Source organism: Poromitra crassiceps (genome assembly GCF_964638095.1).
Source record: "Poromitra crassiceps genome assembly, chromosome: 10".
Classification (NCBI taxonomy): Eukaryota; Metazoa; Chordata; class Actinopteri; order Beryciformes; family Melamphaidae; genus Poromitra; species Poromitra crassiceps.
Window position 1 is genome coordinate 31,199,203 of NC_139631.1, and position 27,997 is coordinate 31,227,199.

Consider the following 27,997-nt stretch of genomic DNA (forward strand, 5'->3'; position numbering starts at 1 on the left):
AAGCCCACTCAAGCGGCCTCGATGAGTCAAGATGTGATTTTAAAATGAAGTTGTTTGCTTTCAAAAGTGTTAACACGGTTATTACTCAAGGGACGTTGTTTTTAAGAGGTCAATATTCTTACATAGTAATACTAAATTCCAAAGTTTTTGTTAAAAGCAGGGTAACGGTGGTGTTATGTGAACGGTAGAAACATATTTTTGTGCAAAAGTTCATGGCTAGTTGTCTTTCCGTCTCCAACTGACAACATGAAGTTGTCAGTTGAAGTTGAAGAGCTTTATGAAATTCATTAATTAGATCCCAATTTGCGAGTCCAGCACAGAGCTAACAGTAAAGACACACAGCAACGGCAGGTCGGTAATAAAAATAAAAAGCAAACCTGTGCTGTCTGATTATTATTCACACAGAAAGTCTATCTCGTCAGTTCATATACATTGACTGCTATATCTGTTCAAACAGAGATTAATAATCTGCACGGGAAGTGCATCTGCTGCTGTGGATGCTTAGATAAACATACAAGATTAAATTTCTATTTATATGAGCCACAGAAATCTAACATTTGCCTGGGAATCATTGTAAGATCTGGAGACGACTGCATCATCACACTTCGGCACAGTAAGAAATTCCTACGTTTTCTTAACGTGTCGTGATCTGTCCGGCCTCATGAAGTCCAAAAATATCACCTCCCACAAGTTGGGGCTGCTCTGGCCACTTTTGATTTTGTCTTCTTACCCTGTCAGTATTATGATTTGATTTTGTCTTCTTACCCTGTCAGTATTATGATTTGATTTTGTCTTCGTACCTGTCAGTATTATGATTTCAAGAGATGTCAGGGCTTTCCATTTGTACACGATGTGTTGCTTGTCAGCCAACTCCTTCCTTGTCATAAAGTTTAGGGCAGAACTTTGCTTCAGTTGCTGTGAAAATTTTTACTTTTGCAGACACGATTACTGCAGTACTCAATGTATGCATAAAACTCAGGTAATTTACCCCCCCCCCCCCCACACACACACACACACAGTTCCTTGTCTCTTTTAGAACTCAAGTAATCATAAAGTTGGAAGTGATGGTGTGAAGTTTACTTAAGACCCAGATGCCTGGCTTAGTGGCACTTTGCCCAAATTGTTTTGTGCTTCTGATTGCTGGTCCGGCACAGGGTTTAGTTACAGTCTGGTCCCAATCCTCTGATTCACCTTCTTTAAGAACAGCTTCGGGGCTGCTCATAATGCTTAACTCTCTATAATGCCATCCCCTTCATCTCCCCAGTGCTCTCATTGTCTTAACTCTGGATGGAGAGGCAGAGTGAGGGGAAAAAACGGGTTAATACACATTTGGCACAGTGAAAGTAAGAATCTTAGTAAGTAAGACTGTATACAAGTTTCGCTTTGGAGAATCTTTTCGCTGTCGATTTCTGCTTCCCCCTGACTCGTATTCATCTTATGTAGCCCCGCCCACTTGACCCAGTTGTGTTATGACTTCCTGTTCAAAACACCGTCTGTTTTACCTGGTCACTAGTACTGTACTGTCACAGCAAGTGTAAACACAGGAAGTAACTGGCTGACCCCTGTGTTGGAACATAAGGTGAACAGTTACTTTGTGATAGATATTCCATCTTTTTTTTCTTTCTTTTTTTAGCTTCTTTCTCAAATTTAGAAGATATCCTGCCAGGACTTCACATACCTATTGACATAAACAGGCTATCACTGCCTAGCACTATCCAAGTGACGGATCTGAGGTTGAGAACAGCGGATGATAAAGCTGAGCAGCCATCACTTCCTCGTCGTTTCTCTGATCCTGTAGTTTGGAAGCAGAGAAAAAGCTATGCAAATGATTTGTTAATCCCCTTTAGATTATTTGTTCCATTTCTCCCTTTCATTTTCACACTCAATTTCTAGCACAGCAGGCTGACAGGGCGGACACCCTCCGATTGCTAATTCTTAACCGAAAGAAAAGGTCTGATCTCTATCTTGCATTTATAAGATGCTTGATTCAATTAAGTAATTTGACTTAAAAGATTTACCTGAGTGGTGTACAAAGAGATCCTGAAAAACCATTACCACGCAAACTAATCATTACTTCCGCCAAAGAGGTTATGTTTTCGCTGTCATTTGTCTGCTTGTTTTTTTTTTTAGCAGGATTACGGAAAAAACTACTGGCCTGATTTTCATGAAACTTTGTGGAGCCGCTCCGGATCCAACTCGAGCAATAATAGCACAAACAAGCAATAATAGTGAATAATAGCAGGTCTGAATAGAAGGTCTGCGCTCTCTGAGTGCCCTTCTAGCTTCCGAATGTATGTGTGGACATTTTTGTCATTGATTTTTTAATGTTTGAGTGCAGAAAAGTCATACAGAAACCTTCAGCGTTAACATCTTTCTCTTCTTCTGTGTGCAGAAAAGTCATAGAGAAACCTTCAGCTTTAACATCTTTCTCTTCTGTGTGCATTTTCCTTTCATGCTTTCAGCAACAGATTATCAATCCCACCAGAAAAAGATTACCTTGCACAATTAAGGCTTTAATATCAGCATAAGCAGGATAAGACAACCGAGTCCAAGACATGAGCATATAAAATTGTGACCAATGTCTTTTCCATAGTTTGGTTGTCCCCTAGGGTTGGTGTTAAAATAATAAGAAAGAGGTGGGATGGTCTTAGATCCAAGAAGCTTAAAATGCAAAATCGCAAATAAGCCCAATTCTCCCTAGCCAATCGTGTTGCATTTTGATGGGTTTGTGTTGATCGCCTCAACTGACTCACATACCGCCCCTCCCCAAATAAAAACATTAGAGATTTACATGGCTTTTCAAAAAATGTATCTCGACATTTATCCAGCTTAATCTTCTTAGCATATTAAAGTGATTTGCTTTACCGCGAAGTGGCTGAAGCTGTATCAAGCTCACCGCCCCTCATGGCACGAAGAGCCGAGAGGCATTGTGGACATTTTCAGCTCGTGAATAACGGCAGAGGTGGGCAGAAGTCAACCTGCTTCTCAGCTGTGGAGCCATGGCCGTCTCCGCTCTGCGTCCATTTTTGTTGTTTTTGTTTTGTTCTGTTATTAGTCCAATTGTTGCACTCAGTCAGTGTTCTTAGGCACGCGGCTCTGCCAGAGCTGCCCACACTGTGGTGTGGAGGTTTGGAGCTCTCAGCTTTTGAGCTGAACTGAAAGAGCTCGCTCACAGAGTAGGTGTTGGCAGGATGCTTTGTTTCTTTCTGTGAATGTCATGAGAGGTATGGATAATGAGAAGACTGAAGCGTAACCACGGCGATGGCACCATTTATCCCGGTGCCAACTTTGTGCGCGACTGCAGATTTGGGCATTTTTCTGATTAGATGATGTTTTTAACCTTTTCTCCAGACAGGACACAAATCAGCGCGAGAATCCGTAGTGACGGTTACAATGTGTTTGCTTTATATCACCACTTCACAGACTGGGCATTGAAAAGGTCTTGGTCAAGCTCAAGTACGTTCTGATGTCCTCATTTGGCATAATGCTCTATGGATGTGCTTCAGGGCACAGACTTTGCCTGGTCGCATCAGCTGAAGTGTAGGTTTGAACTTGGAGACATTCATTGCAGCTGAAGCATGGACCTATTCGTTGTCATCATGGTATTTAGCTTAATGTCTATCAAAGTCAAATCAGAGATAATGTGGTCATGCTACATTCATAGTTGTTTTTTAAGAAGAAGAAGAAGTTGGTTGAAACTAAAAATGGTTTTCAGATGCATCATTGGTATGATGATGATAATAAATTAAATTATATTAGTGTTCTGGAGATCCGGCCGGGCCCACCGGGCCTGACCTGCGCCGGATCTCGCGAGGTCTCTGGCTTCTTCGCAGATAAGCCCCGAAGACCCAATTTGTTGTGGAGATCCAGCTGGGCTTACTGGGCCCATCTGCTGTTGTTGAGATAAGCTTGGTTCGTCACTGCTAGCATGCATTGTCTCAGGTACGCTCGTTAGGTCTTGTCGGTGAGCACCTCCTGTAAAGTGTTGTGGGGAAGAGGGCAATAAGTTGGCCCACAAGTCGTCCAGGGTCTTTACCCTGTTCCACCCGCCAGCGCCAACTGGATGGTTGTGATAGTTGTGTTGGCAGGCACCTCCTGTAGGTGCCTTCTCCACAGCTTCTTCACGGAAGAGTGATGCGTATGCACACAAGTCGTCCAGCTCCTTACTTCCAGGCTGAAGGTCATCGTATCTGATATGGAGTTGAAGTCCTCTTTGGTAGCTGCTCTTGCGTAATACTCTTGGCATGGTCTTCAGACTGTTGAACGTACGTGGCGTCCTGAGAAAGTTAAAATACTAACGTACTGAACATACTAACATACTAAACTGGCAAGCCGTCTTTACGCCTGCTAAAATAGATGTGGTCATAACTGATGATGTCATATTGCTGCTTATGACATAGATGATTATGGCGTTATGACATCATTTGGTCTCGGCATCACCGGCTCTGATGATGTCATCGGCGAGACGTCGCGTTGCACTCTCATTGTGATGTCATCGCTGCTGTGCGCTATCCATTGTGATGTCGTCGCTGCCGCGGTTCCCATTTTGATGGCAATAATGGTGATGTCATGATGTCATCATTTACGATAGTTCCAGGGCTAGTTCCACGGAGCTGGCTGAATCCGGAGGCCCAGGATGGGCCCCTGGGGGCGGCCGTCCCGCCTCGAATAGGCATCTGCGCAGGAACCTTTGTAACAATTAGTATATGATATTATTTTGTATTATATTTATTTTATTTCATGGATATAAATGGTTTATTGGCTGTCAAACAGAATAGTGTTAATAAGGAATGCTTATTGCATCATTAAGACAGCAATCAATCCGACGAGCCAAAGCAAAAGCTCTACGGCACTTGCACAGTGTTTTCAGAGCTCAACCAGAGCCTCTCACAAAGCCTCTCATTTTGAGAATGGCACTTGAGTTTCACTCTGCTACAGGCCATGCTTTGGCAGGGTTTCCTGTTGTAGCATACAGTACAGTACAGTAATGCATTTGCTATAGGTAGCTTGCTGGCCACCTAGCACTCTATAGCAGCACGTCTTCTTAATTTTCCTTTCACATCATGAGACGCATCCACAATCCACATCAGTCCACCACTGCCCACTTTATTGGTTTTAAAAGCTTGTTGATCATTCTCCACGAGTTATGCACCCAGTGGAGCTACTACGTAGAGAGGGGGGTTCTAGTGAATGAATGCTGAGGCCAGCATGTGTTGTTAGAATAGTGCAAAATCTAAAGTAACCCAATGAAACAAGACATTCTGATACTGTGGCTATGAACTCTGATTTACTACACTCCACATTCCTTGCACTGTGATTCTACAATGGTATTTATTTTTTATTTCATTGTGATGCGTACATGTAGCTACTAGCTGGTGATCAGCTCATATGAATAATAATAATACTTTTGCACTTTTCATTTTGACCAAATCCCAAAGTGCTACAGAGGTAAAAAAAAAAATACAATAATAAAATAATAAAAATTAAAAGATAAAAACATAGAGAGAAATAAAATAAAATAATAATAATTAAAAGAAAAACATAATTAAAAGAACATGAAAAATCACATAAAAAGCCTGAGAAACTAAGGAAAAGCATAGAGCTAGGAGAAGGCTTTATTAAAAAGGAAAGTTTTCAGTCCCTTTTTAAAAGCATCCACCGTCTGTGGTGCCCTTAGATGGTCGGGAAGGCTGTTCCACAGACGGGGAGCGGCCGAGCAGAATGCCCGTTCTCCCATGGTGCGGAGCTTGGTCCTGGGGGGATGGAGGAGGTGGTTGTTTTTTGAGCGGAGGTTACGGGAGGAGGTTTGTGTTGTGAGCAGTTCTTTGAGGTATTGGGGGGCATGTCCATGGATACACTGATGTGTGAGCAGAGAGGTTTTGTAAATGATCCGGGAGGAGACAGGGAGCCAGTCTAGTGAGTGTAGGATGGGAGTGATGTGGTCATATTTGCAGACTCTCATCAGGATCCTAGCTGCACTGTTTTGGATATATTGTAGTCTTTGAAGGCTCTTGCTTGGAATCCCGATTAGGAGCGCGTTGCAGTAGTCCAGCCTTGAGGAGACAAAGGCATGGACAAGTTTTTCGCCATCTGGCAGGCTGAGTGTGGGACGGAGTTTGGAGATGTTTTTTAGGTGAAAGAAAGAGGTTTTGCAGAGTTGTTTGATGTGGGTGTCAAAGGTCAGGTGAGGGTCAAACCTAACACCCAGGTTGGTAACTGATGTGGAGAGGGGAATGTCTTGGCCGGAAAAGGTGATGCGGGTTATGGGGGATGGCTGGACCGGGTGTGGAGTGCCAACTAACATAGCCTCGGTTTTTGGAACTGTTTAGTTGTAGGAAGTTCTGTTTCATCCATGCCCTTATCTCCTCAAGGCAGGTGGTCAGTGAAGATGATGATGCAGAGGGGGTTGGGAGAGTTTTGAGATATAGCTGAGTGTCATCAGCGTAACAGTGAAAAGATATTCCATGTTGGGTAATGACATTTCCGAGGGGGAGCATGTAGAGGATAAATAGGATCGGTCCGAGATCTGACCCTTATGGGCTTACAAGAAGCATCCACACATCACATATTGTATCAAACGTATATTTGATACTGTAACCATCTCCCCAAGTGAAGGCAACAGAAAAGGAAGTCATTTTACTGTAACTCAACTAATATACATAAATGACAACAGGGCATCAAATGTTTGTCATTTTCTATTTTTTCCTCACATAGCAAGGAGATCCTCCTGTCCTCTCTTGTTAATGATTAAGGGTCTGTAGATCGTTGACCCCCGAGTAAGTGTATATATATACGGTATTGTATATTATATTGTATATTGTATATACATTTCGGTCAGTGGTATACCACTGTATACCAATCTATGTGTATACCACTTTATGTGATTGACAGTATGCTAATGATTGTGTGACAGCACATTACATTACATTACATTACGTCATTTGGCAGACGTTTTTATCCAAAGCGACTTACAATAACACACTTTTTGTCAGCAATAGAGCAATCAACTATGGAGCACAGTCTATGACAACTACAAATCCTGAAGTGGTACAAGTTTTAGATTAGGATTTTTTTTTTTTTTTTTTTTTTTAAAGAGAGAAAGAAGAGAGAGAAAGAAGTGTATGCACAAGACGATGGATGACGTTCTCTTGAAGCCATTCAATCCTTGGCCCTGAGGCCTCGATGTTCTGAACCATAATGCTTTAGCCATGGTATCTTTCTGTAGATGTCTGCACTTATTAGGATACCTTATGAAACATGATTTATTTGAATTTGCTTCATCTCTTCTCTTTTATTCAAACAAATACTTGACCTCTCACTGGATTGAATGTCTGGACAGGTGTCACAATCGGCGACCTCGGCTGTCCGTACAGAATGTTGTTGAACAGACTGAACGGAGCACAGTCCCGCACAGACGAGCACATCAAGCAAACGGCGAGCGGTTTGCTTCTTTTCATAGCACACAGAATGGGAGAAATTGATTGGAACTGGGAGGCTTAGGACTGGATTTTCCTCAACCATGAATCTTCTTCTTGAACAACTGCAGCTTACATTTTATTTATATATTTATTTTTTCCTGGCTTTGTTTTTATTTCTTTGTCCAAATCCTATCGAGTGGTGCTTCAGGTTCTTCCTTGAGTAAAAAGTTGATGTTGTTGTGGGGAGGGAGAAAGGACTTTTTTCATGTGTGCAGGAATGTAGATTCCTTCCCTCCGTGAAATCCTAATTGTGCCTTGGAGGGCTGCGAGGGTATCTCCGCTCGGCTCAGCGCTACAGGATTTGTGTCTGTGTATGTTAGAGTATGTCTCTTAGCCTGAATGCGGATATAACCCTTTCATTGCAGCCAGAAGCTGCTGATTCTTCATATTTGCCGATAGGCTGATCCTATGCATCCGCAGCTTTTTTGTGTGGACGACATTGAAAGTTTTTGTTTGGGAAGCTTCCATAATGTAAAATGTATATTTTATATATGTGTGTACACAGAGTATATGTTGAGACGTAAGGCAGATAACAAGTGGACTTCTTCCTGTGGATGAGCCCTGTTAGACAGAACAGGACTCGTCAGTATGGCGCGTGGCCAGGTTGGACTTGGCGATAGACAGAGAGCACATCTCAGGTCAAACCTTCCATCCTGTGTGCCTCTAGAAGTATTGCCGTGCGTTTATCTATGCAAATCCAGGATAAGATCCTATCTGCCTGCAGCTACATATCCAGGATAAGATCCTGTATCTGCCTGCAGCTACATATCCCCCTGGATTTGGTCTATGTTAGGCAGGTTATGGTTGACAGTCAAAAAGGGATGACAACAACATATATGCGAAGATTATTGTTGCAGTCATTAATTGTCGCTTGAAAGGGGATTAGGCTTAAAAAAAAATCCTATAGGATGCTGTTACACCTGTCCTTCCTCATGTCTAACAAGGTTCCTTCACTTTCCCCTTATTTCAGTATCAATTCAAGTTGGCAAAATAAGAAGAAGGAAAAAAAATCTGATTTATTCAAATGAATCATCAACGCTGGAAATGATTCAATATGTGGCGCATTGAGATGGGTGATATATTATTCCCCTGGGGAGAGGCAGCGATGGAGCGGTGGAGCTGTGTTATTTGTGCTGTCTTTATCAGGGTGTCAGGCAGAGAGGCTGAGCATCTTCTCTCTGAATGGACAAGCCCTTGAACCATAAACCTGTACCTCCTCTGATAACACTTCCTGCATTGTGATCTCGGCGCCATTCTGTGTGTTGTCGTCCCCCTCTTGACAGCGCTAAATATATAATAAACATTTACAAAACGAAGGATTTGTCAGACAGATTATTTGATTTTAACGAGTTCTCCAAAACTAAGGATTTTAGCATGTGTCTGCCTAGTCTCTGTTCTTTCAAGACACGCTGTGAATTCTCTGTAAACATCCAAAGCGCAGCACAGCTTTGTGATTGCGTTTTGAGTTTCACCGAGTCTCGCTGCTGATACTTGTCTTGTGTTTTATCTGTTGGGTTTGCTTTGGTACTTTCTTGCGCCTGTATATTGTTTATTGTTAGCTCTGTTAAGCAGGACCTCAGCGTGCCGCATCCTCGAAGGTGAGATGAGAGCGCGGTGAATTACTCAGAGCCTGTGTGATGACATGGCCCTGATTGTCAGACGGGTGGGCTGGTGACACTGGAACACAGACGGCGCTTGTCTGTTTGAATTCATATTCAGTTTTGAGCTTCCGAGCCCTGGGCAGTCCTCTCTCCCAGTCTCCCAGCACCCAGCTTCGCCCACTGAAACAAGAGTCTTCCATACTGGAAAATCCGGCCCTGTCAACTGGCAGTCTGGACTGGGTTCAGCCCACACGCCGAGCGCCCCCCCCCCCCCCCCCCCCCCCCACCACCACCACTGCCACCCCCTTAATAGGCACTAGAGCTCGCCGCCCCATGTCGATGCCTTTTGGTCGCCATCCATGGATGGCGTCAATAGCATCTTCCTACACAGAAGTGACTGTACGGAGGGCACAGGAAAATGTGGGAATAATTGACACTTTCTCACTGTACTACCATCAGAAACCATAATTAATCATGATAGGGTGAAAAATGTGGAAGCCATCTTGGCTGGTGAAACACACAGTGCCTGTGAACAGTACTGACACCTTTGACAGCTCTTGATGGCCAAAGAGGAAGGGGTGTCAGAGAGCGCGCGTACAACTCTGTAGCTCCCGTCATGGCAGCATGTGTGCCCTCGTCTTGAGAATTGTCTGCTGCATGAAAGCTCCAGGGAAGCATGGCGGCTGTGATTGTACGGCTTTTTATGAGGCATGGAAAAAAGAAAGAGGCTTTGGACATTTGACACTGTTGAATCTGTAAAACTGTGGCGTCAATCCTAAATATGTAAGACGACACTGCTAGAAACCTACTAAAAGTCTCAATCGTCTAGCTCTATCAAAAATGGTTTCCATAGGAACCGTATACAGTGGCTGCCAAAATCAAATCTGATGACCAAAATATTGTCCATTTTTTGAGTTGAATCAGAGATAACTCTCCCAAAAACCTTGTTTATACCTTTGCCCTCTTCACTTATCCCAAAATATCATTATTATTGTCAACATTTTTCCTGTTCCCCAAATTAGCCCTTTGTGCTTTTGTAGCAGTCTGCGGGTTAAGAGTGCAAAAAGTAAGAGATTTTCAAATCCTGGTTTCCTACAGGTAAAGTCATTAGAATGTTAATTAGAATGCTAATTATTGCATGTATGAGATGGGGCTGTACTGGGTGTTAAAAATGACAAAGTCTGTGACCCTTCCATGTGACGCGCTCGACACAATAATTATAGATATGAGTCCAGTGCTGTAATTTACCCTGTTTGACTGTGTTGCCTTCCCTCCCAGCTGCCCAACGACATGACAAAAACATTTCCCATTCGCTTCAGTTGGCACGGGCTGGCTCTGAGGCTGCGAGTGTCCCGGGTCCTGCCTGCGTGTCACTTCAGAGTACCTGTTAATGGTAGTTACTGTGTGTATGAGCGTTTTTGCAGCAATGCTTTCACGGCAGTGAGTAGGTGTATGTGTGTGTAAAGCACACCACTAGAAAGTGTTGAAAGCCTCAGCTAGCAAGATCGCATCCAGGGTGACTAATAAGCTTAACATGAGCACGGCGGTGTTCGCAAAGCCTGGTGCGGTGGAAGAAGTCGTCACTGGTTGAGAGAGATGCAGAAATGGTTCCCTAGGCTGCCACTGTACTAATTCTGTCACCCCCCTCAAGCTTCAATCAGACTGTGAACCATCTTACTGTTAGCTATGGCTTCATACTTGCAAACTGCGCCACACAAGTAAAGGAGTTCATGTACTCGGTTCAGGACAGACTGCATTTAAACATGTCCAGAGTTTAGCAGAGAGCTGTTCGTTTGTGCTTGGAAAGGCTCAAATAAAACACACTTTTCAAGACATGCTGATATACTGCAGAATCTTGGCTATAATCGATAATGCATTGTTCTATGGTGGCTCCTTCATTATGTGTTGATTTGATTGAAGCTTTGTATTTTTGAAAGATGTAGGTGTATGTTCAAACGTGAAAGTGTTAAGGCGATTATGTAATTATGTAAACTTGGGTTTCATATTCCACTGCGATTCCTCTTGAACTGCTGCTGCCTCCTCATAGCTAACAGTGCTCTGTTTGGCTACTGAGTGGGGCTCCAGTAGCTGTGTCGTCTTTAGGCCTAGAATATGCATTTTTTTTATCCACATGTGACTTTGCTTTGACCATGTGGCTCCTGGAAGTGTGGATTTCTGAAGCCACTTCACACTCCACTCCTGTGTGGGTGGCAGGCTGAGTTAAAAATAGGCAGGTTTGGAGGTAGTGGGCAGCCGCCTCACTGTGTGAGGCGCTTAAGACCATACTGGGGAGTATTGGCATACTCTTTGCATATCATTTAAATATGTGTCAATAATCAATCGATCATATTAAACCAATCAGAAATATTTCTTGTGAAACCGTAAAATTGGAAGAGTGATCTTGGTCAAATAAATAAGTAAATAAATAAATAAGCTAATAATAGTAGCTCGCTGCTAATACAATGCCTCCTTTTGCTCAGTGGTGTGTGTGTGTGTGTGTGTGTGTGTGTGTGTGTGTGTGTGCGTGTGCGTGTGCGTGTGTGTGTGTGTGTGTGTGTGTGTGTGTGTGTGTGTGTCTAAATACAGTGCGTGCATACAGTCTACACTTTATATCTCATCTTAAGCATCATCTGCATATCTTCTGTTTATTGTTGACTATACCTATGAGGTGTCTGTCCGCCATGATATAAGTGAGCGTTGCACTTCAGGGCTAAAGATACTTAACTACACATTTACATATTTGTAGAAAACACATGCTCCGAGTCGTGCAGAGGTTATGTGGAGCCTGCAGAAGGTTCAGTGCTGCAGCAGTAGCACGTTTACATCTGTATTATAGATGTAACTACTGTATGTGGTGGGAGCTTCAAGTAATGGAGAGGTACAGGTGGTCGTTTGGTGTTGCCAAAATGTTATATATTTGCTGATAAAGTCCCATACAAGTATGAAAACCCTGTGCACCTGCAAACCAGTTATTGGTACCTCGCTTGACTTTTGGGTTCCACATATCCCTTTCAACACTTCTTCTTCTTCAGTTTCTGAGGGTGTGATGACGATGGTGGTTATCAGATCAGGTTGCATCATTTCATACATTACTGGTAAGTCGTTTGCAGGGCAGGAATTATATACCAAGACCAAAAGGCCAGAGTGCCGTGGATGTCCCAGAGTGTGACCGTAATGCCCCTTCTACCCACACGGTTTTGGCATGGCCTGTTTCCAACTGTCTGTTGTGCTCCAAGAAAGTGGTGCATTTCCTCATTTAAAATGACATGAGACGCAGAAAATAACAAATGCCTCACAATGTCTACCGATCATCCGCTCCATTGTGATGTCATCCACTCCATTGTGATGTCATCCACTCCATTGTGGAATTTGTCACCCCCCTTTTAGTCAATTGGCATGAACACAAACACGTACCTTCACACACACACACACACACACACACACACACACACACACACACACACACACACATGACCTCCATGCCAAATTTCAGCCTCCTAGGGAAAAAACAGTACCCACTAAAGCATGGTGAACTTTTTGTGGACCAACCAGTTACTTATGGAGCAGCTGCTGGTCGCAGTTAAAAAGGATTCTAATAGTCATTGGTTTTGGCCTTGGTGTCCTACATTTTGGCTGCAATGCCCCAAGAAATCTGCACTAGAAATCTTCCACTGTTTCCCTACATTCTGTCCCACTTCTCCCTCAACCAGATCTTCCTCCCGCCGTCTCCTTTCCTACATTCTCTTTCTAATACATATGGGAAGCAGGGAAGGATTTATGACATCACTGATGACACAATTATGTATCACTGATGATGTCATAGGATTCTGGATGTTGAGTGTATCCGATCACTGATGATGTCACAATGTCTATGACATCAGTGATGTCATAGGATTGTGGATGTTGATTGTGTTTGTGTGTGTCTATGTCTATGACATCACTGATGATGTCATATGATTGTGGATGTTGATTGTGTTTTTATTTGCCGTAATCCGCCCTACATGTATTATGTAAGATAATAGGGCAGTGTTGGTGGGGAATCTGCCCTAGATGTAAGATGTAGTATTATTATTATTACATCATCAGTGTCTGTCATAAATAACTATGTCATCAGTGATTTTTGACAGCCACTGATGATGTCATAATAATTATTATTACACACTTCTCGAGTGACATCAGTGATCACAGTCTAGGATTGCTCGAGTGACATCACTGATGACATCATTATCGAGTGCTGATGATGTCACAATGGCTCTGTGAGTGTGAAGGCCTAAAGGATTTTGTTGTTGTTGTTTTTTGTAAAAATGACTTAATTCTTTGCCTGCATTTGTATTAGTAGAAGCATTGTGAGTAAAAGTCTTTGTTAAAGCGTCGATTTTTCAAGCTCTGTCACTGTCAGAATGTCTTGGCGCTTTTCTCTCACCCAATTCCTCGGTGGCAGATTACTGCGCTGCCCTTTGTGACTGCCTGTGAAGGAGGTTTTGTAAGAACAAGGTTACCGAAGCCTCTCAGCAAGAGGGGGGGGGAGGGGCTGTTATTAATGACAACGAGGACCTCCTCACCTCGAAGGTTGATGACCTCTAGGTGAGTGCCACAGCCATGTCCCTACACTGTGACCACTGCCCCCTTTCTATCTCCATCTCATCTGCGGCTCCGCTGCCCCCCACCACTTTCTGGACAGGATTCAATTACCGCTACCTGGCCGACCCTTGACCTCCCCTCCACCAGGATGAACCTCATCCTCTGACCCTGCCGTGTACCACTGTTAACCCTCCCCACGACTTCGTCTACTGCCATCCTGCCATTGCGAATGGGACTATTGCTTTATTCTGAATATAAAGCCACATATCTACAGTATGGCTCTATGAATTCACATAAAAGTAGATTATATGTACCGCTTGATTTAAAATCTTTGATATAGACTATATGATTGCACAAACAGTGGAATTGTAACCTGGATTACTTTCTCCATCATCTGCAATATTTCCTGGTCCGGCGCTGTAGAGATATTTCTCTGTATTTACAAGATCGATCTTCCAACCTTGCTGTAAGCTGCAGTCGATGGTTGTTAAGCCATTGCCGTCTCTTAATCACAACACAGATACCTGTTAATTACCCAACGAGTTCAAGTGTTTTTGCTGCTTAAAGAGGGATTTGAGGCTCGACGCGTTGCTTTGCTCTGGGTCGGGCCGGTGAAACGTTTAATGAAACGTTGCGGGTTCTGCTGCGCGGCCGAGGCTGAAGGAGATGAAGAAGCCAGAGGATAAAGCAAGATGGGTATATTAATAGGCAGCTGCGCGGACGACACTGTTTGGTATTGGGTCAGGGATAAAGCATGAACTTGTAAACTCACAGAGGGGCCTCTCCTCCCTCCCTCCCCCTCTCTCTCTCTCTCTCTCTCTCTCCCTCTCTCTCTCCCTCTCTCTCTCTCTCTCGCCCTCCGCGGTGTCATCAGCGAGCGCAGCCGGGCTCAATAGCGCAGGCAGCTCTGCGAGAGCAGCGATTAGGCGGCTCTCTGCCTCTCATCCCCAGCAGAGTTCACTCAGAGGTAAGACAGGAGTTTACGTCCTGGGAGACACCGGTCTTCCTCTGCCTTTGTTCTTCTTCTCCGTCCTTCTGTATTGCAAATACTGTATCCCGTGTTTTTTGGGGGTATGAAGTGGAGATTTCATGTCATCTCTCTCTCTCTCTGTCCCTTCAGATCTTTAATATATAATTTAGCAAATATAAATTTAGCAAAGCCATGTCTGCTGTTGCACCATACATATGCACAAAGAAATGTAGAGTTTCATGCATCCTCCAGTAAAACAGGTGACAGTAAAGTGGGTGCCATTGAAGAGCCCCCACGCCCCCCCCTCCACACAAACACACACGCCTCCCCTCCCAGTGCCTCTGACCAGCAGCCGCCCAGTCGTCTGCGGGGCTTCTTCCAGCCAGCCGCCTGTGGTCTGAGGCGTGCTGCTCCCAGTGGGCCGTTTTGCTGTGATCACAGCAGGCAGTGGGAGGTTAATCCCAAGAGAATGCAGGCTCAATCCACTCCCCCCCCCCTCCCCCCACGCCTCCGGCCTCCACCCTCCACCCTCCACCCAAAGCCTTCACTTCCCATCCTTTTATAATGGGCCAGGTGGAGGAGCATTGTGGCTGACACCTACCCCCTGATTTCAGTTGTGCTCTTAGTCAGATTATTAAGACTTTTTTTTTTGGCTCATAAAGAAATGTAAGCGAGTGGGCAGCTGACTTCTCACTTCTTGCACAATGATCTAAATAAACCATGCAGCTCCTGTTGATCAAAGAGCGGCGAGAATGATAAGTGAGAACCATTACAATCAAGTGGAATGTCACCAGCTAATGGCTGTGATGTGTGTGGTCCAAAATGTAGGAGATGGCCTGTCATTAACGATAGCCTTTTGGTTACCTGCAGAGTAAAAGCAAAAATCTAAATTTCTAAAATGCCCACCCAGGCTAAAATGTTAAGTTTCCTCATTAGTATTAGCGGGTCACTACTATTACTAGGGTATAACTACAACATATTTGGGGAAAATGTGTCTCTGTCTATGAGAATGTGCTCAGTTTTTAAAACATGTTTTGATACACGTTTAGTTGGTTGAAGCCCTGATAAATTATTTCAGATGGCAGAATATGCATCTGTTTTTCCCTGGAGTCTTTCGCGCATATCAGTGTGTAATTAATGTGGATTTTGACAGATGGAGGGAAAAAAATGTCCCTGAAAGAGAGAAGGGTACATGCCACAATGTGTGAAGTGCAAGCATGGAGGGAGCCTCGTGTATTTGTTACTGTCTCTGCCAGCTGGACTAGCGAGATTCTTACAGGTGGAAATTCAACCACTAAATCATTGAAATTCAGTGCCCACCATAAGTAAGCCATATTTTTTGATTTGTTTTTACACTTGGAAGTAAATGCAGCAAAATGTTGTTAATGTTGTACTCAATCTGGCTTTTTGTAAAACTATGGCTGTCCTATCCAGTATCGGCATGTCCTATACAATATTATCATGTCCTATACAGTATCATCATGTCCTATACAGTATCATCATGTCCTATACAGTATCACCATGTCCAATACAGTACCATCATGTCCTATACAGTACCATCATGTCCTATACAATATTATCATGTCCTATCCAGTATCGGCATGTCCTATACAGTACCATCATGTCCAATACAGTATCATCATGTCCTATACAATATTATCATGTCCTATCCAGTATCATCATGTCCTATACAGTACCATCATGTCCTATACAGTATCATCATGTCCTATACAGTATCATCATGTCCTATACAGTACCATCATGTCCTATACAGTACCATCATGTCCTATACAGTACCATCATGTCCTATACAATATTATCATGTCCTATCCAGTATCATCATGTCCGATACAGTATCATCATGTCCTATACAGTACCATCATGTCCTATACAGTATCATCATGTCCTATACAGTATCATCATGTCCTATACAGTATCATCATGTCCTATACAGTATCATCATGTCCTATACAATATTATCATGTCCTATCCAGTATCATCATGTCCTATACAGTATCATCATGTCCTATACAGTATCATCATGTCCTATACAGTACCATCATGTCCTATACAGTACCATCATGTCCTATACAGTACCATCATGTCCTATACAATATTATCATGTCCTATCCAGTATCATCATGTCCGATACAGTATCATCATGTCCTATACAGTATCATCATGTCCTATACAGTACCATCATGTCCTATACAGTACCATCATGTCCTATACAGTACCATCATGTCCTATACAATATTATCATGTCCTATCCAGTATCATCATGTCCGATACAGTATCATCATGTCCTATACAGTACCATCATGTCCTATACAGTATCATCATGTCCTATACAGTATCATCATGTCCTATACAGTATCATCATGTCCTATACAGTATCATCATGTCCTATACAGTACCATCATGTCCTATACAGTACCATCATGTCCTATACAATATTATCATGTCCTATCCAGTACCATCATGTCCTATACAGTATCAGCATGTCCTATACAGTATCAGCATGTCCTATACAGTATCACCATGTCCAATACAGTATCATCATGTCCTATACAGTATCATCATGTCCTATACAGTATCATCATGTCCTATACAGTATCAGCATGTCCTATACAGTATCATCATGTCCAATACAGTATCAGCATGTCCTATACAGTATCATCATGTCCTATCCAGTATCATCATGTCCTATACAGTATCATCATGTCCTATACAGTATCAGCATGTCCTATACAGTATCATCATGTCCAATACAGTATCAGCATGTCCTATACAGTATCATCATGTCCAATACAGTATCAGCATGTCCTATACAGTATCATCATGTCCTATACAGTATCATCATGTCCTATATAGTACCATCATGTCCTATACAGTATCATCATGTCCTATACAGTATCATCATGTCCTATATAGTACCATCATGTCCTATACAGTATCATCATGTCCTATACAGTATCATCATGTCCTATACAGTATAACCATGTCCAACACAGTACCATCATGTCCTATACAGTATCATCATGTCCTATCATCATGTGACCAATTTGGGGCCCGCGGGCCAAGTTTGGCGCTGGTTCGGTGGTGTGTGCTGTTGTTTGCAACCATGTTATTTCTGAATGCATCAGGGTCTGACTTTAATATTAGTGTAACTACATTATCCGAGTGTCTTTGCCTGGTAGCAAACATGTACAAATGAGGATTACAACTCTTGAGAAGGCAACAGGTCATGGTTGGTAAGCTGCCTGGGGGGGTCACTGATATAGAGTCACTTTTGACAGGCTGTGGAGGAGGGTCTATTGTTGCTGGTGTCTGGATGTTACCTGGAGGCACTATCACCGAGACTACAGTATTATCCTATTATTAGGCTTAGTTGTTTACGCTTATTATCGCTTGTCAGGTAGGCAGAGAATCCTTCTGAAAATGAGCATCTGCAGAAAAACACAATTTCTTTATCTCGTTCAACTACATCAGCTTAGGATCATTTTTAGAGGCTTTTAAGAATCTTGTGATAGAACACAACAAACGTAGAATTTTTGAGCAAGGTTTATGTTTGTATCAGGAGTTTTTTTTTCTTTTCTTCCCCTGCACAAACAATGTTGTTGGCAGCCAGTGTGAGAATATAAGAAATACTGCATGTGTTTACATAATTTAGGGCTGACATTGTTATGGTCTTGTTTCAGTTAGAAATTACATATACAGTGAGAAGGCATTGATTGAAATAGCCTCCATTAATATCTCTGTAGAGGAAGTGAATAAAATAAAATAAAAAAAGATCATCATATGGTCTGGCAGATTTTGGGCACAGGACCAGAGATGACAAATGTGCTCTCGCAATAATTCAATCTGCTCTCATAATTCTCAAACTTTTTGGGAGAGACAGAATGGAATTTTTCCTGCAATTAAGCCGCCAATATCTGTGATCAAGGGTTACTTAGTTAAGCTTTTTCTCTCGCATTATCTATTGACAGATTGAGGGGTATAAAGATACTGGATAAGTGGCAGAAAGTTAGTGTGAATATGTTAAGAGTGGATTTAGTGTCCGATCCAAAACATTGTCAGTGTATTGATGCCAAAGTAATGATATCATTTGAGGAATAACATACATGAGGCAGAACTAAACTGTTGCTACAAGAACGAGTGTACTGCACTTATTATTATTGCCTATTCCAATCTATCTAATAATTCTGGGGCCGTCTGTATGTCTGTCCTTCGCATATCTGGAGTACCGTTTGTCCGATCGATTTCAAACTTGGGGAGCGCTTAGGGGGACCTGACGGAGTGCAGTGCCGAATTCCGTGCAATTCGGACATGTGCATAGTCATAGCGCCACCTACTGGCAATACAAGAAATGTTTTTTTTATCTCGAGAACGTTTGTCTAGTAATCGACTTCAAACTTGGGGAATGCGCTGCTGGGAACCAGTGCCGAATTTCATTCAATTCAGACATGCGCATATTGATAGCCCCACCTACTGCCAACACAAAAAATTGTTTATCTCGAGAACCGTTTGTCCGATCGATTTCAAACTTGATGTGTGCGCTGCTGGGCACCCAAGAAAGTGCAGCGTGGCATTTCATACAATTCGACCAATTAGAACACGGCTTTCACGTATCTCGAGGACCGTTTGTCCGATGGACTTCAAAGTTGGCGGGTCTGCTGCTGAGGTACGGAGAAAATGCTCGGTCGAATTTTGTGCAATTTGACCAATCAGAACATGCTTCCCATATCTCGAGAACCGTTTGTCCGATCGACTTCAAACTTGTTGGGGGCGCTGCTGTGGACCTGAGAAAGTGCAGTGTCAAATATCATACAATTCGACCAATTGGGGTGAGCGGTGCCAGCAGGGGAGGGGGGCGTGGGAGGAGGGGAGAGTGGGTGAGTATGATGATATGTGAATGGGGGAAGGGGAGGGAGGGGAACAGGCACTACACCAGTTATTATAAATCATATTACCACATGATAGCATGTTTCACGTGTGTTATTGCAGTAATACAACACTTTTCTTTCATGCTTTTTTATCACAGTATTGTTTCATACTAACTCAAAATAGCATTTTAACATTGACCATTGACATAAAACTTTGTGTTATGATAGTACTTTGTAGAAAGCCAATAAATGGCAAACCCAGCCTTCTGGTGTGAACTGGCTTTGAGCTCTATGTGGCCACAGTTGGCAATAGAAGCAACTGAAAAATTAACTACAAAAAACCACTACATATATGAATGGGATCAAATACATACTCTACAATACAATAATTTACAGTTCGCAAAGGAATTTTGTTGTCAAGAGTGAAGCACGTGCTTGGAAATGGTGATAATGTATTTAAACTAACTGTTGTTCGCCCAGTTAGCTGAGCTGGCTGCACTGCATTGGGCACAGACATTTAAGAAGTGAATGTGGGATTGTGTACCTGTTCATACACCAGTTACTGGAAATGCCTCTGGGCCAATCACAATGTGGGGTAAAATGCTATAGCAATAGTAATAATATATGAACCTGCTATATTTTCTGTTTGCAGAGAAAGACCTATGTGCTGATGATGGTTGATCCTGATGCTCCAAGTCGCACCAATCCAGCATCTGCTCACTGGAGGCACTGGCTGGTAGTGGACATAAAGGTACTACTCGCAATACACTTTCGGTCAGCATTTACCATTGGATTAGGAACTCATATAGTACTAATTTATGAAGTAGTGTGTTGATCCCCCCCCCCCCCCCCCCAAAAAAAAGGGCAAAATTGTGCATTTTCATAATCTCCGGGCCTCACTTGGCACGTTTCGTGTTTACGTCTGTGCTGGGGTCCCGTCGCGAAGCTGAACAATTCTGAATGGTTTTTAAGCCTAACTTGGTGGGGGGGGGAAAAGATGCCAAGTTCAAAGATGTAAATTTTTCACATCACGTATCGTGTGCAATAAATGCCTGTGACAAAAGTGTAGGAGTAAGTCTTTCTAAATGGCTGTGAAAGTTTGCGAGGCCCTGTCAGCAGCAATTTCCCTGTGCTGCACAGAGCCTGCGACGTGTCAATGCAGGCGCGTGAGACTGAGCGATTGAGGAGAAGCAGCATGCGAGAGGCGCAGGCTCTTTCTCCCATAGAGCTCCAGTCCCTGGGCTCCCCCTCCAGTGGAGAGATCTTGGCAGCGCGTCCTCCCTTCATCTGTTCCCCCAGGCAGAGCAGCTCCAGCTCCCCCAACCATCCACACGTCTCCATATTTTACACCCCCGAAAATGGGCACCGCTCCGATCCCCTCGTTTCTCTTCATATTTTGCTCCTTTTTATCCCTTCGTTTTGTGTGTTTTCACATTCTTGCATTCTAACGCCAACTGCGTGTTAAGTTGTTGATTGCCTCAAATATTTGGAGGTTTGCAGACATTCTTTAATCCCCCCTGGAACCCAGAGATCAAGCCAGTAGATTAGGAGCAGTGGTCTGAAAAAACAACCACACAAAGACGCTTCCGGAATGTATTCTTCTTCTTTTGATTTTGCAAGGCGTAGTCATACACTAAGTAAATGCCTACGTTGATTCGCAGATCCAAATGTGATGCATCTGGGATATATATTTTGATATAACCTACAATGGATAATTTCTGAATTTTGTGATTCAGCTAATCAGCGAAGCGCTTAAGAGATGATTTTATACCACATTCCTGCTTTTCAAAATGTGCGAATAATTACATGATATCACTCGCATACATCAATGATATATGAAAACAGTATTTATTTTAACTATAGGGTTATATCATAAAACTGCATTATGCATCACCTTTGCTTTCTTTCTTATTTTGAAGCCCATACAGTCAGTCTGGCCACTTGACCGCTTGTGAATAAACAAATGTCCTTTAAGTACTCAGACAGACCACATTCTCTCTAGCAATTCAATTTCCTGTCACTTGTGTGGGTGTTGACCTGCATTGCCCATGTAGGGATTGGCCATTTTGACGGGATGTTTTTCTGATTGTGGCTGGTGGTTGGTCAGACGGGTTAATGAGCCTTTTGAGTGATGCCAACCCCATAGTGGGAGGTGTTTAATTGACCAGGATGGCGAGGTGGCATCACACAACCTCAGTTTAGTTTTTTTTTCAAGTGGCCACTGTATTGGATTGTGTCTCAATGCAATTGGGATTTTGACAAACGGTAATGTAGGTCAATTTACAAATTATTGTAATGTTTTTTTCCCTATTCACATGACTTGTGAAATTCAGCAGGGAAAGATTGAACCAATGAATAGACATCCGTTTGTAATGTTTTACCCCCCCCCCCCCTAAATAAGGTAAACAGGCTGAAGAAGTATGATCATTTATATTTGGCACTTATGGCAGCATTTTCTGAAAAGTGTTTGACGGTAGATTGTTTTGTTAACCAAAGTATGTTATTTTGTGAAAGCCACGGGTCAAGCTATTAAATGTCAAATGGATCAACATTTTGATTCTCATTCATCCAACTAGCAGAGCTCCAACCGCCATATTGTTTTCATATATATTCATTAATCCAAGGTTATCCAGGGTCGCCCTAGTTTGCAGATGTTGACATAATTAGTGTGCATTCTTTATCCACAGCCACAGTTGTGAAGTTAAAAGGTTTCTTCAATTCAGCGGAGAGGGAAGTGGGGTCAGTCTGGGCTGAGCAGCACGGTACAGTAGATTCACACTGAACAGAGGTCTCTCATTAGAGAAGGAATGGTAACAACAAGGACACACCGGCCCCAGCCTGAGCATTACAGTAGCAGCGCTCACCTTGCTTTGAGCTGCGCTGTGTGGCTAACACTTCTCTTGTCAGGGTCTGCGCACTGTCAGCCATGCCAAAATCCACTTGTACCTCAGAGAGAGCTACTTGAGATCTTGACATCCGGCGCTCCACGAATGCTCCGCAAACACAATTGAATTGACATTTCTGTCACACTGTAGGTTTTCTAATGCAGTCCGCCTACAGGGTAAGCTGTATGGTAGTCTGACTATCATACAGTCAGATAGTGCCTTATATCAGCAGATTTTCTTCTAAACATTTGATATGATAATATGAATTTGATGTTCATATTAGGCCTGCATGATATGAGGAAAATCTGTGATGTGTGATAACATTGTTCAATATTGCGCTGATAATGATGATATGACTTGCGGTAAATAAACAAATATTGAAGTATGCATATTAGCTATACAGCTCCTATATCTTTCTGCTTTAATACTGCTAACAGACCCCAAACATTGAATAGCCTATATGCCTATGAAAGGTGTGATTCACACAACACAAGTCAAAACAATCACATGCTGAGTGTGAATGCATGGAGCATGCAAATCAAATGATTTTTGTTATGCGTTGCGTTTCAGGCATTGTGTTTATTGCGCATATTCATATCGCAATGACGTTGAAAAAAAAGATTTGTATCGTGCAGCCCTAGTTCATATTCCAATGTGTTTTTTGTCCGATTTCTGATGTAACTTATTGTATCGGTTATCACATCATGGGGCATCCGGGTAGTGCAGCGGTAGATTCCCTGCCTACCAAAACGAGGGTTGCAGGTTTGAGCCCCTGTGTTACCATCCATGCAGGCACAATTGGCCGTGCCTGTGGGTGGGAAGCCGGATTAAGGGTATGTGTCCTGGTCGTTGCACTAGTGCCTCCTCTGGTCAGTCGGGGCCCCTGTTCAGGGGGAGGGGAACTGGGAGGAATATCGTGATCCTCCCATGCGCTACGTCTTGCCGGTGAAACTTTCTCGCTGTCAGGTGAAAAGAAGCGGCTGGTGACTGCACATGTATCGGAGGAAGCATGTGCCAGCTAGACTACAACTCGCCTCAGATTGGCAGAGGGGGTGTAGCAATTGGGCAGTGGTGGCCCAATGGTTAGAGAAGCGAGCTTGTGACCGGAAGGTCGTCGGTTCAATCCCCGGGACCGGCAGGATAAATCTGGGTGGGGAAAGTGAAAAGGCAGCGCTTGCCCCTCCCTCATTACCACCACTGAGGTGCCCTTGAGCAAGGCCCTTAACCCCAACTCCTCCAGTAGAGCTGCTCAGTGGCCAGCAGATCAGACTGTGGTTGTACTGGTCAGCTTCCAGGTATGAATGTGTGTGTGAATGTGAACAGGGCACTCCTGAAAAGGAGAGCATTGCTCTCAGTGAGACTCCCCCCGTTTAAATAAAGGTAATAAATAAAATGCACAGCAGAGGGAACTGGCCAAGTCTACATGTATTGTGGAGCAGGGGGGGGGGGGGTCTATAAAAAAACTTGATTTAAAAAAGTGATCACATCATCAGCTTTTGACCGCTTGTCACTAGTAGCAGTTCCCATAATCCATGTATCAAGCCGTCCACTTGCTGTTAGAACTCACATTATTAGATCTGTGCACTGCCATAGCAATTGCTACAGCAACAGCAATTTAGGATCTCTTCAACACTCAGTGTTTTGCATCAATTATGAACAATTAGCAATATAAGCATAGTCAGATTGTGAGCCTCTCTTTGCTCTCCCAGAGTCTAACTCTATGCAGATGTTCCGCTATGGTCTCATGGCGATAATTACTGTAACAAGCAAATCATTAGTATCTGAATAGAGACAACTTATATAAATACAGTGGGTGTTACTTTTTCTTGTTAATACTTATTCTCTCATTATAGTTTTGGCTGTTTGCGAGTCAACATGACGCAATATGAACTTGCAAAACAGCAGTATAATTAATACTCACTTTCTTCTACTGAGAACATCCTAGGTGTTCATTGTTCATTGTAAAATACAGAGAAAAGAAAATGTATAGCCTTTATGTTTTTCATGCATTTATTTTCTCACTCTGAATGCCATCATATTTAGAATGTTTCTCTGCTGAGCGTTTATCGCAGTGAAAGGTGCTTTGAGTTGTCTCACATACAGTAACTGCCAATGTCCTGTAATGGTAGTATACTGTGCAAACAAATGTAAAAAGTTTGAATAGTTACAGTATTTGCTTTATATGTGCTCAAATTGTATTGCATTTTTATGCAATGAAATTAATTGTATTTTCAGATTACATCTGACTAACACATATACAAATTATGCAGAGGCATACCAGCCAGTATGCGAGCAGTGGCAGATGATAAATAGAATGTATTTACTATATTTTATTGGCTGCCATCTTAGTTTGCTCAAGTGTTGCACTCACTGAAGAAACCTACGACTTTCTTACAAACCACTGGAATATGACAAGAGGTTGAAGACCCATCGTGATCTGTTCAGGCTGTGGTCATTATTGCGCCTCCCATACAGTCGGGCCTGATGATTCCCTTCAAGAAGGCCTGTGGATTGGAAGCCATCATCCCATGGTTTGCGCTCCTCTCCCTGGGTAATTGAGGGCCAGGTGGACGGCACGGCACACAGCTAGATGTGCTCATTACGATGGTGCATGAGGGATACGCATGCTTTAAAATCCATCATTTTGCAGCCGCCTCCCGAAGGGGGAGAGAGAGCCCCGTGTTCTGCTGTGGGGTCAGGCAAATACAAACAGTGAGGTATTGTGAGGATCAGCCCAGCTGCTGGTGTGTTTTGTGAATGCTGTGGCCCCGCAGAGATGGTCTGCTCCGACCGTGGCCCCGCAGACATGGTCTGCTCCGCACCTCAACATGTCCTTTGACTGCACACGCCATTAGGCCGTTTAGACTTTTTAACTGTAACTTTTAATTGGGCTTTAAGCCAAGTAGTCCTCGTAGCCTCGTTACAGAGACATCGCCGCCTCTAAACTGAGTGAGTACTTCTCTGTGTTCTGGTTAAATTCCAACTTATGTGGAGTTCTGCACAAAAAGAAAGTCTCAGTCGCAAATCATTAGTATCTGAATAGCATTCAGAGATATAGTGTTCAAATAAAATCTTTAACCTCCGCTATACCCTAAGAGTTTGTTTTAGCAACATACCTTTCCGGTATTGCTAATATACATAATTGCATTGTTCTTTATCCTGTAATTATCCCTGCTGTGGCATGTTGTGATTTAAGCGTTTCTTTTTGACAGACAGCTGCCCCCATATGGAAGCCAAAAACAATTTCCCGAAGGCCAGGCGAACCACAGCGAGCTCCATTGTGAGAACAAAGAACCATTGGTATTATTCATAATTAAACTCTTATTGTGTACTCTGCTGAATATTTCCATTCTTCTGCCTCTTCTCCTGCTCACTCTCGTTCCCCTTCTCGGTACTTTGCACCTCGCGCTGGGTAACATCTGTCTGGCGTCAGAGTGGAGCCTGGCTGTGCAGATTGGAGCAGGTAGAGGAGCACATTGCAGCCCAGCTAATGATGAGAGTGTCTGCCCTCTCTCTTGGAGGAGACGCAAGCTGCTGCTTCACGCGCGCTCACTCCACTCATACGCCCAGGGAAACAGATTTCCAAACATATGCAGTATGTTTTTAATCCAGTTGAGCACTTCATTTCCCAGCAAACACAAATAACCTTACGGGACATCCATATCTTATGACAAGGGGGTGGGCGCAAAAGGAATTGAACAATTTTCCTTTTTAATGTGTTTACCCCCCCCCCCCCCCCCTCCAAAGTTGCTAAACATGCTCCTAACCCAGGTTAACAGTTTGCTTGTTTATGGTTTCACAAACTTTTACACAGAAGTGCCTCCTGGCTCCGAGTCACAGGAAGCAACTTTATCCAATCTTAACTCCAGTTGGTGCACCTGTTGTCGTCCTTTATTGTTTTCGGAAAAGTGACAGCGTAAACACATGTTCTTTGTGTGAAACGCCTTAAAGAATTTAAACTGACTGCTGCCAATAATCATATATGAATATAAGTTAGAAGTAAGTCAAGTGATTAGAAGTTATACCAGTAGTTATACAAGCCCCCCCCCCCCCCCCCTCCCGGGCTTTCTGTAATGACCAATTTTAAACAAAGACAAATTAATGTAGTATTTAAAAAAAGGGAGATAAAAAGGCAATGTGTATTGTTTCACTTTTGGGGAAAACATACATGTGTGTGTGTGTGTGTGTGTGTGTGTGTGTGTGTGTGTGTGTGTGCGCACGCGCGCATATCACAGAGTGCAGAAACAGAATAGCTTTATCAATGCTATCAATGTACCCCCCCCCCCCCCCACACACACACACACACACACACACACACGTGTACCTTTGTAAAAACAAACAAAAAACTTGACCTTTGTCAAAAACTTCACCGGCTTTGGAGCTATATTACACCTGCTTCCCAACTAGCTAGCATAATGGCTGATACCTACGTATTCGTCTGGATGTCTAGTTTCCCAGGATGCTGTAGCTTAAAAACCCGTCACACACGGACTGCGCTGTGCCTTAATGACCGAGGTCCAGACCTTGGTCACCTCATAGCTGTCTATGGCCATGCTCTGCTCGCTGGGCCGCTCGGAGGTTGCGTCCGGGCCGGATGTGGCCCGTGGGCCGCCAATTGAATAGGAATAGGCCTGCAGTACAAATCTAGCTCAAATTAGTTTGACCCTAAATGACCATTCTATTTATTTATTTTTATATTTAGAACTATCTGACGCTCCCTTGGTGTAAGGCAACAATAGCTCCTAACATGGAAAGCCAGCTGGAGGTGCTTAACACTGATTTGTGCTGTGAGCTCCAGCCAGACTGATGTCAGAGGTGCTGCTACATGGAGTTCAGTTTTAGGAAGTCGTTCCCTCTCAAAACCTCAGCAGACTCTCCTCACAACCTCCCACCCAGCCTCATCCAGCTTAGGATGCTTCACTTTCCTTCTTCCCCCCCCCCCCACAGTCCTATATCTACATGTGTGTCTTATATGTCTCTACTGTATGAATGTGTGTGTGGTGAGTTGGAGAGAGGGGTTACAGTATGGGAGATGGCTCTGCAACATAAGCCGGGTCAAGTGTTTGTTGTTGTGGACTGAAGGGCGACCCACGGACCTAGACCCCATGTCAGCGTGCAGAGCGCCGCCCCTGTGGTCTCCTGCAGGAAGCCTGTAATCACAACTATGGCCCCTATCCTCCTAGTGCAGCTTATTAACAAGCAGGTTCTCCTTCTTCAGTGTGGGCTGCTGCTGCTCTCACTGTGCTCTGCCACCTAAAGGGAGAATTACATAAGAATCCTCCGCTCAATTGTCAGCTCCATCCCCCGTCCACACACGAAACACACACACGCACACACGAAACACACACACACACACACACACAATACTCTGGCTGCTAACCTCCGATGCCTCGTGCCATCTCTATAACAACTGACCTCCCCGCGGCGTCTGCTGTGGTTGCCTTGGCGAGATGATTGAGGAGGCTTCATTGCCTGAAGAACGTGAGCTGCTATGGTTTCCTGTCAGAAGCTGTGAATGCTATATAGAGTCGAGGAATAATTGTCCATATAAATTCGAGGTTTTACACGTTGCTTATCGTCTGTTCCTTCTGCCAAA

At 43.4% G+C, this 27,997-nt stretch overlaps 1 protein-coding gene across 1 annotated transcript in view; it reads left to right on the forward strand.

The window, feature by feature from the left end:
- The window catches only part of pebp4 (phosphatidylethanolamine binding protein 4), a 61,639-nt gene that overhangs the window by 9,932 nt on the left and 23,710 nt on the right, over window positions 1–27,997 (forward strand). Inside the window, exon 4 of the mRNA XM_083644538.1 lies at window positions 20,169–20,267. Coding sequence (XP_083500664.1) covers window positions 20,169–20,267 — 99 coding nt within the window. The remainder of the gene's footprint in view (window positions 1–20,168; window positions 20,268–27,997) is intronic.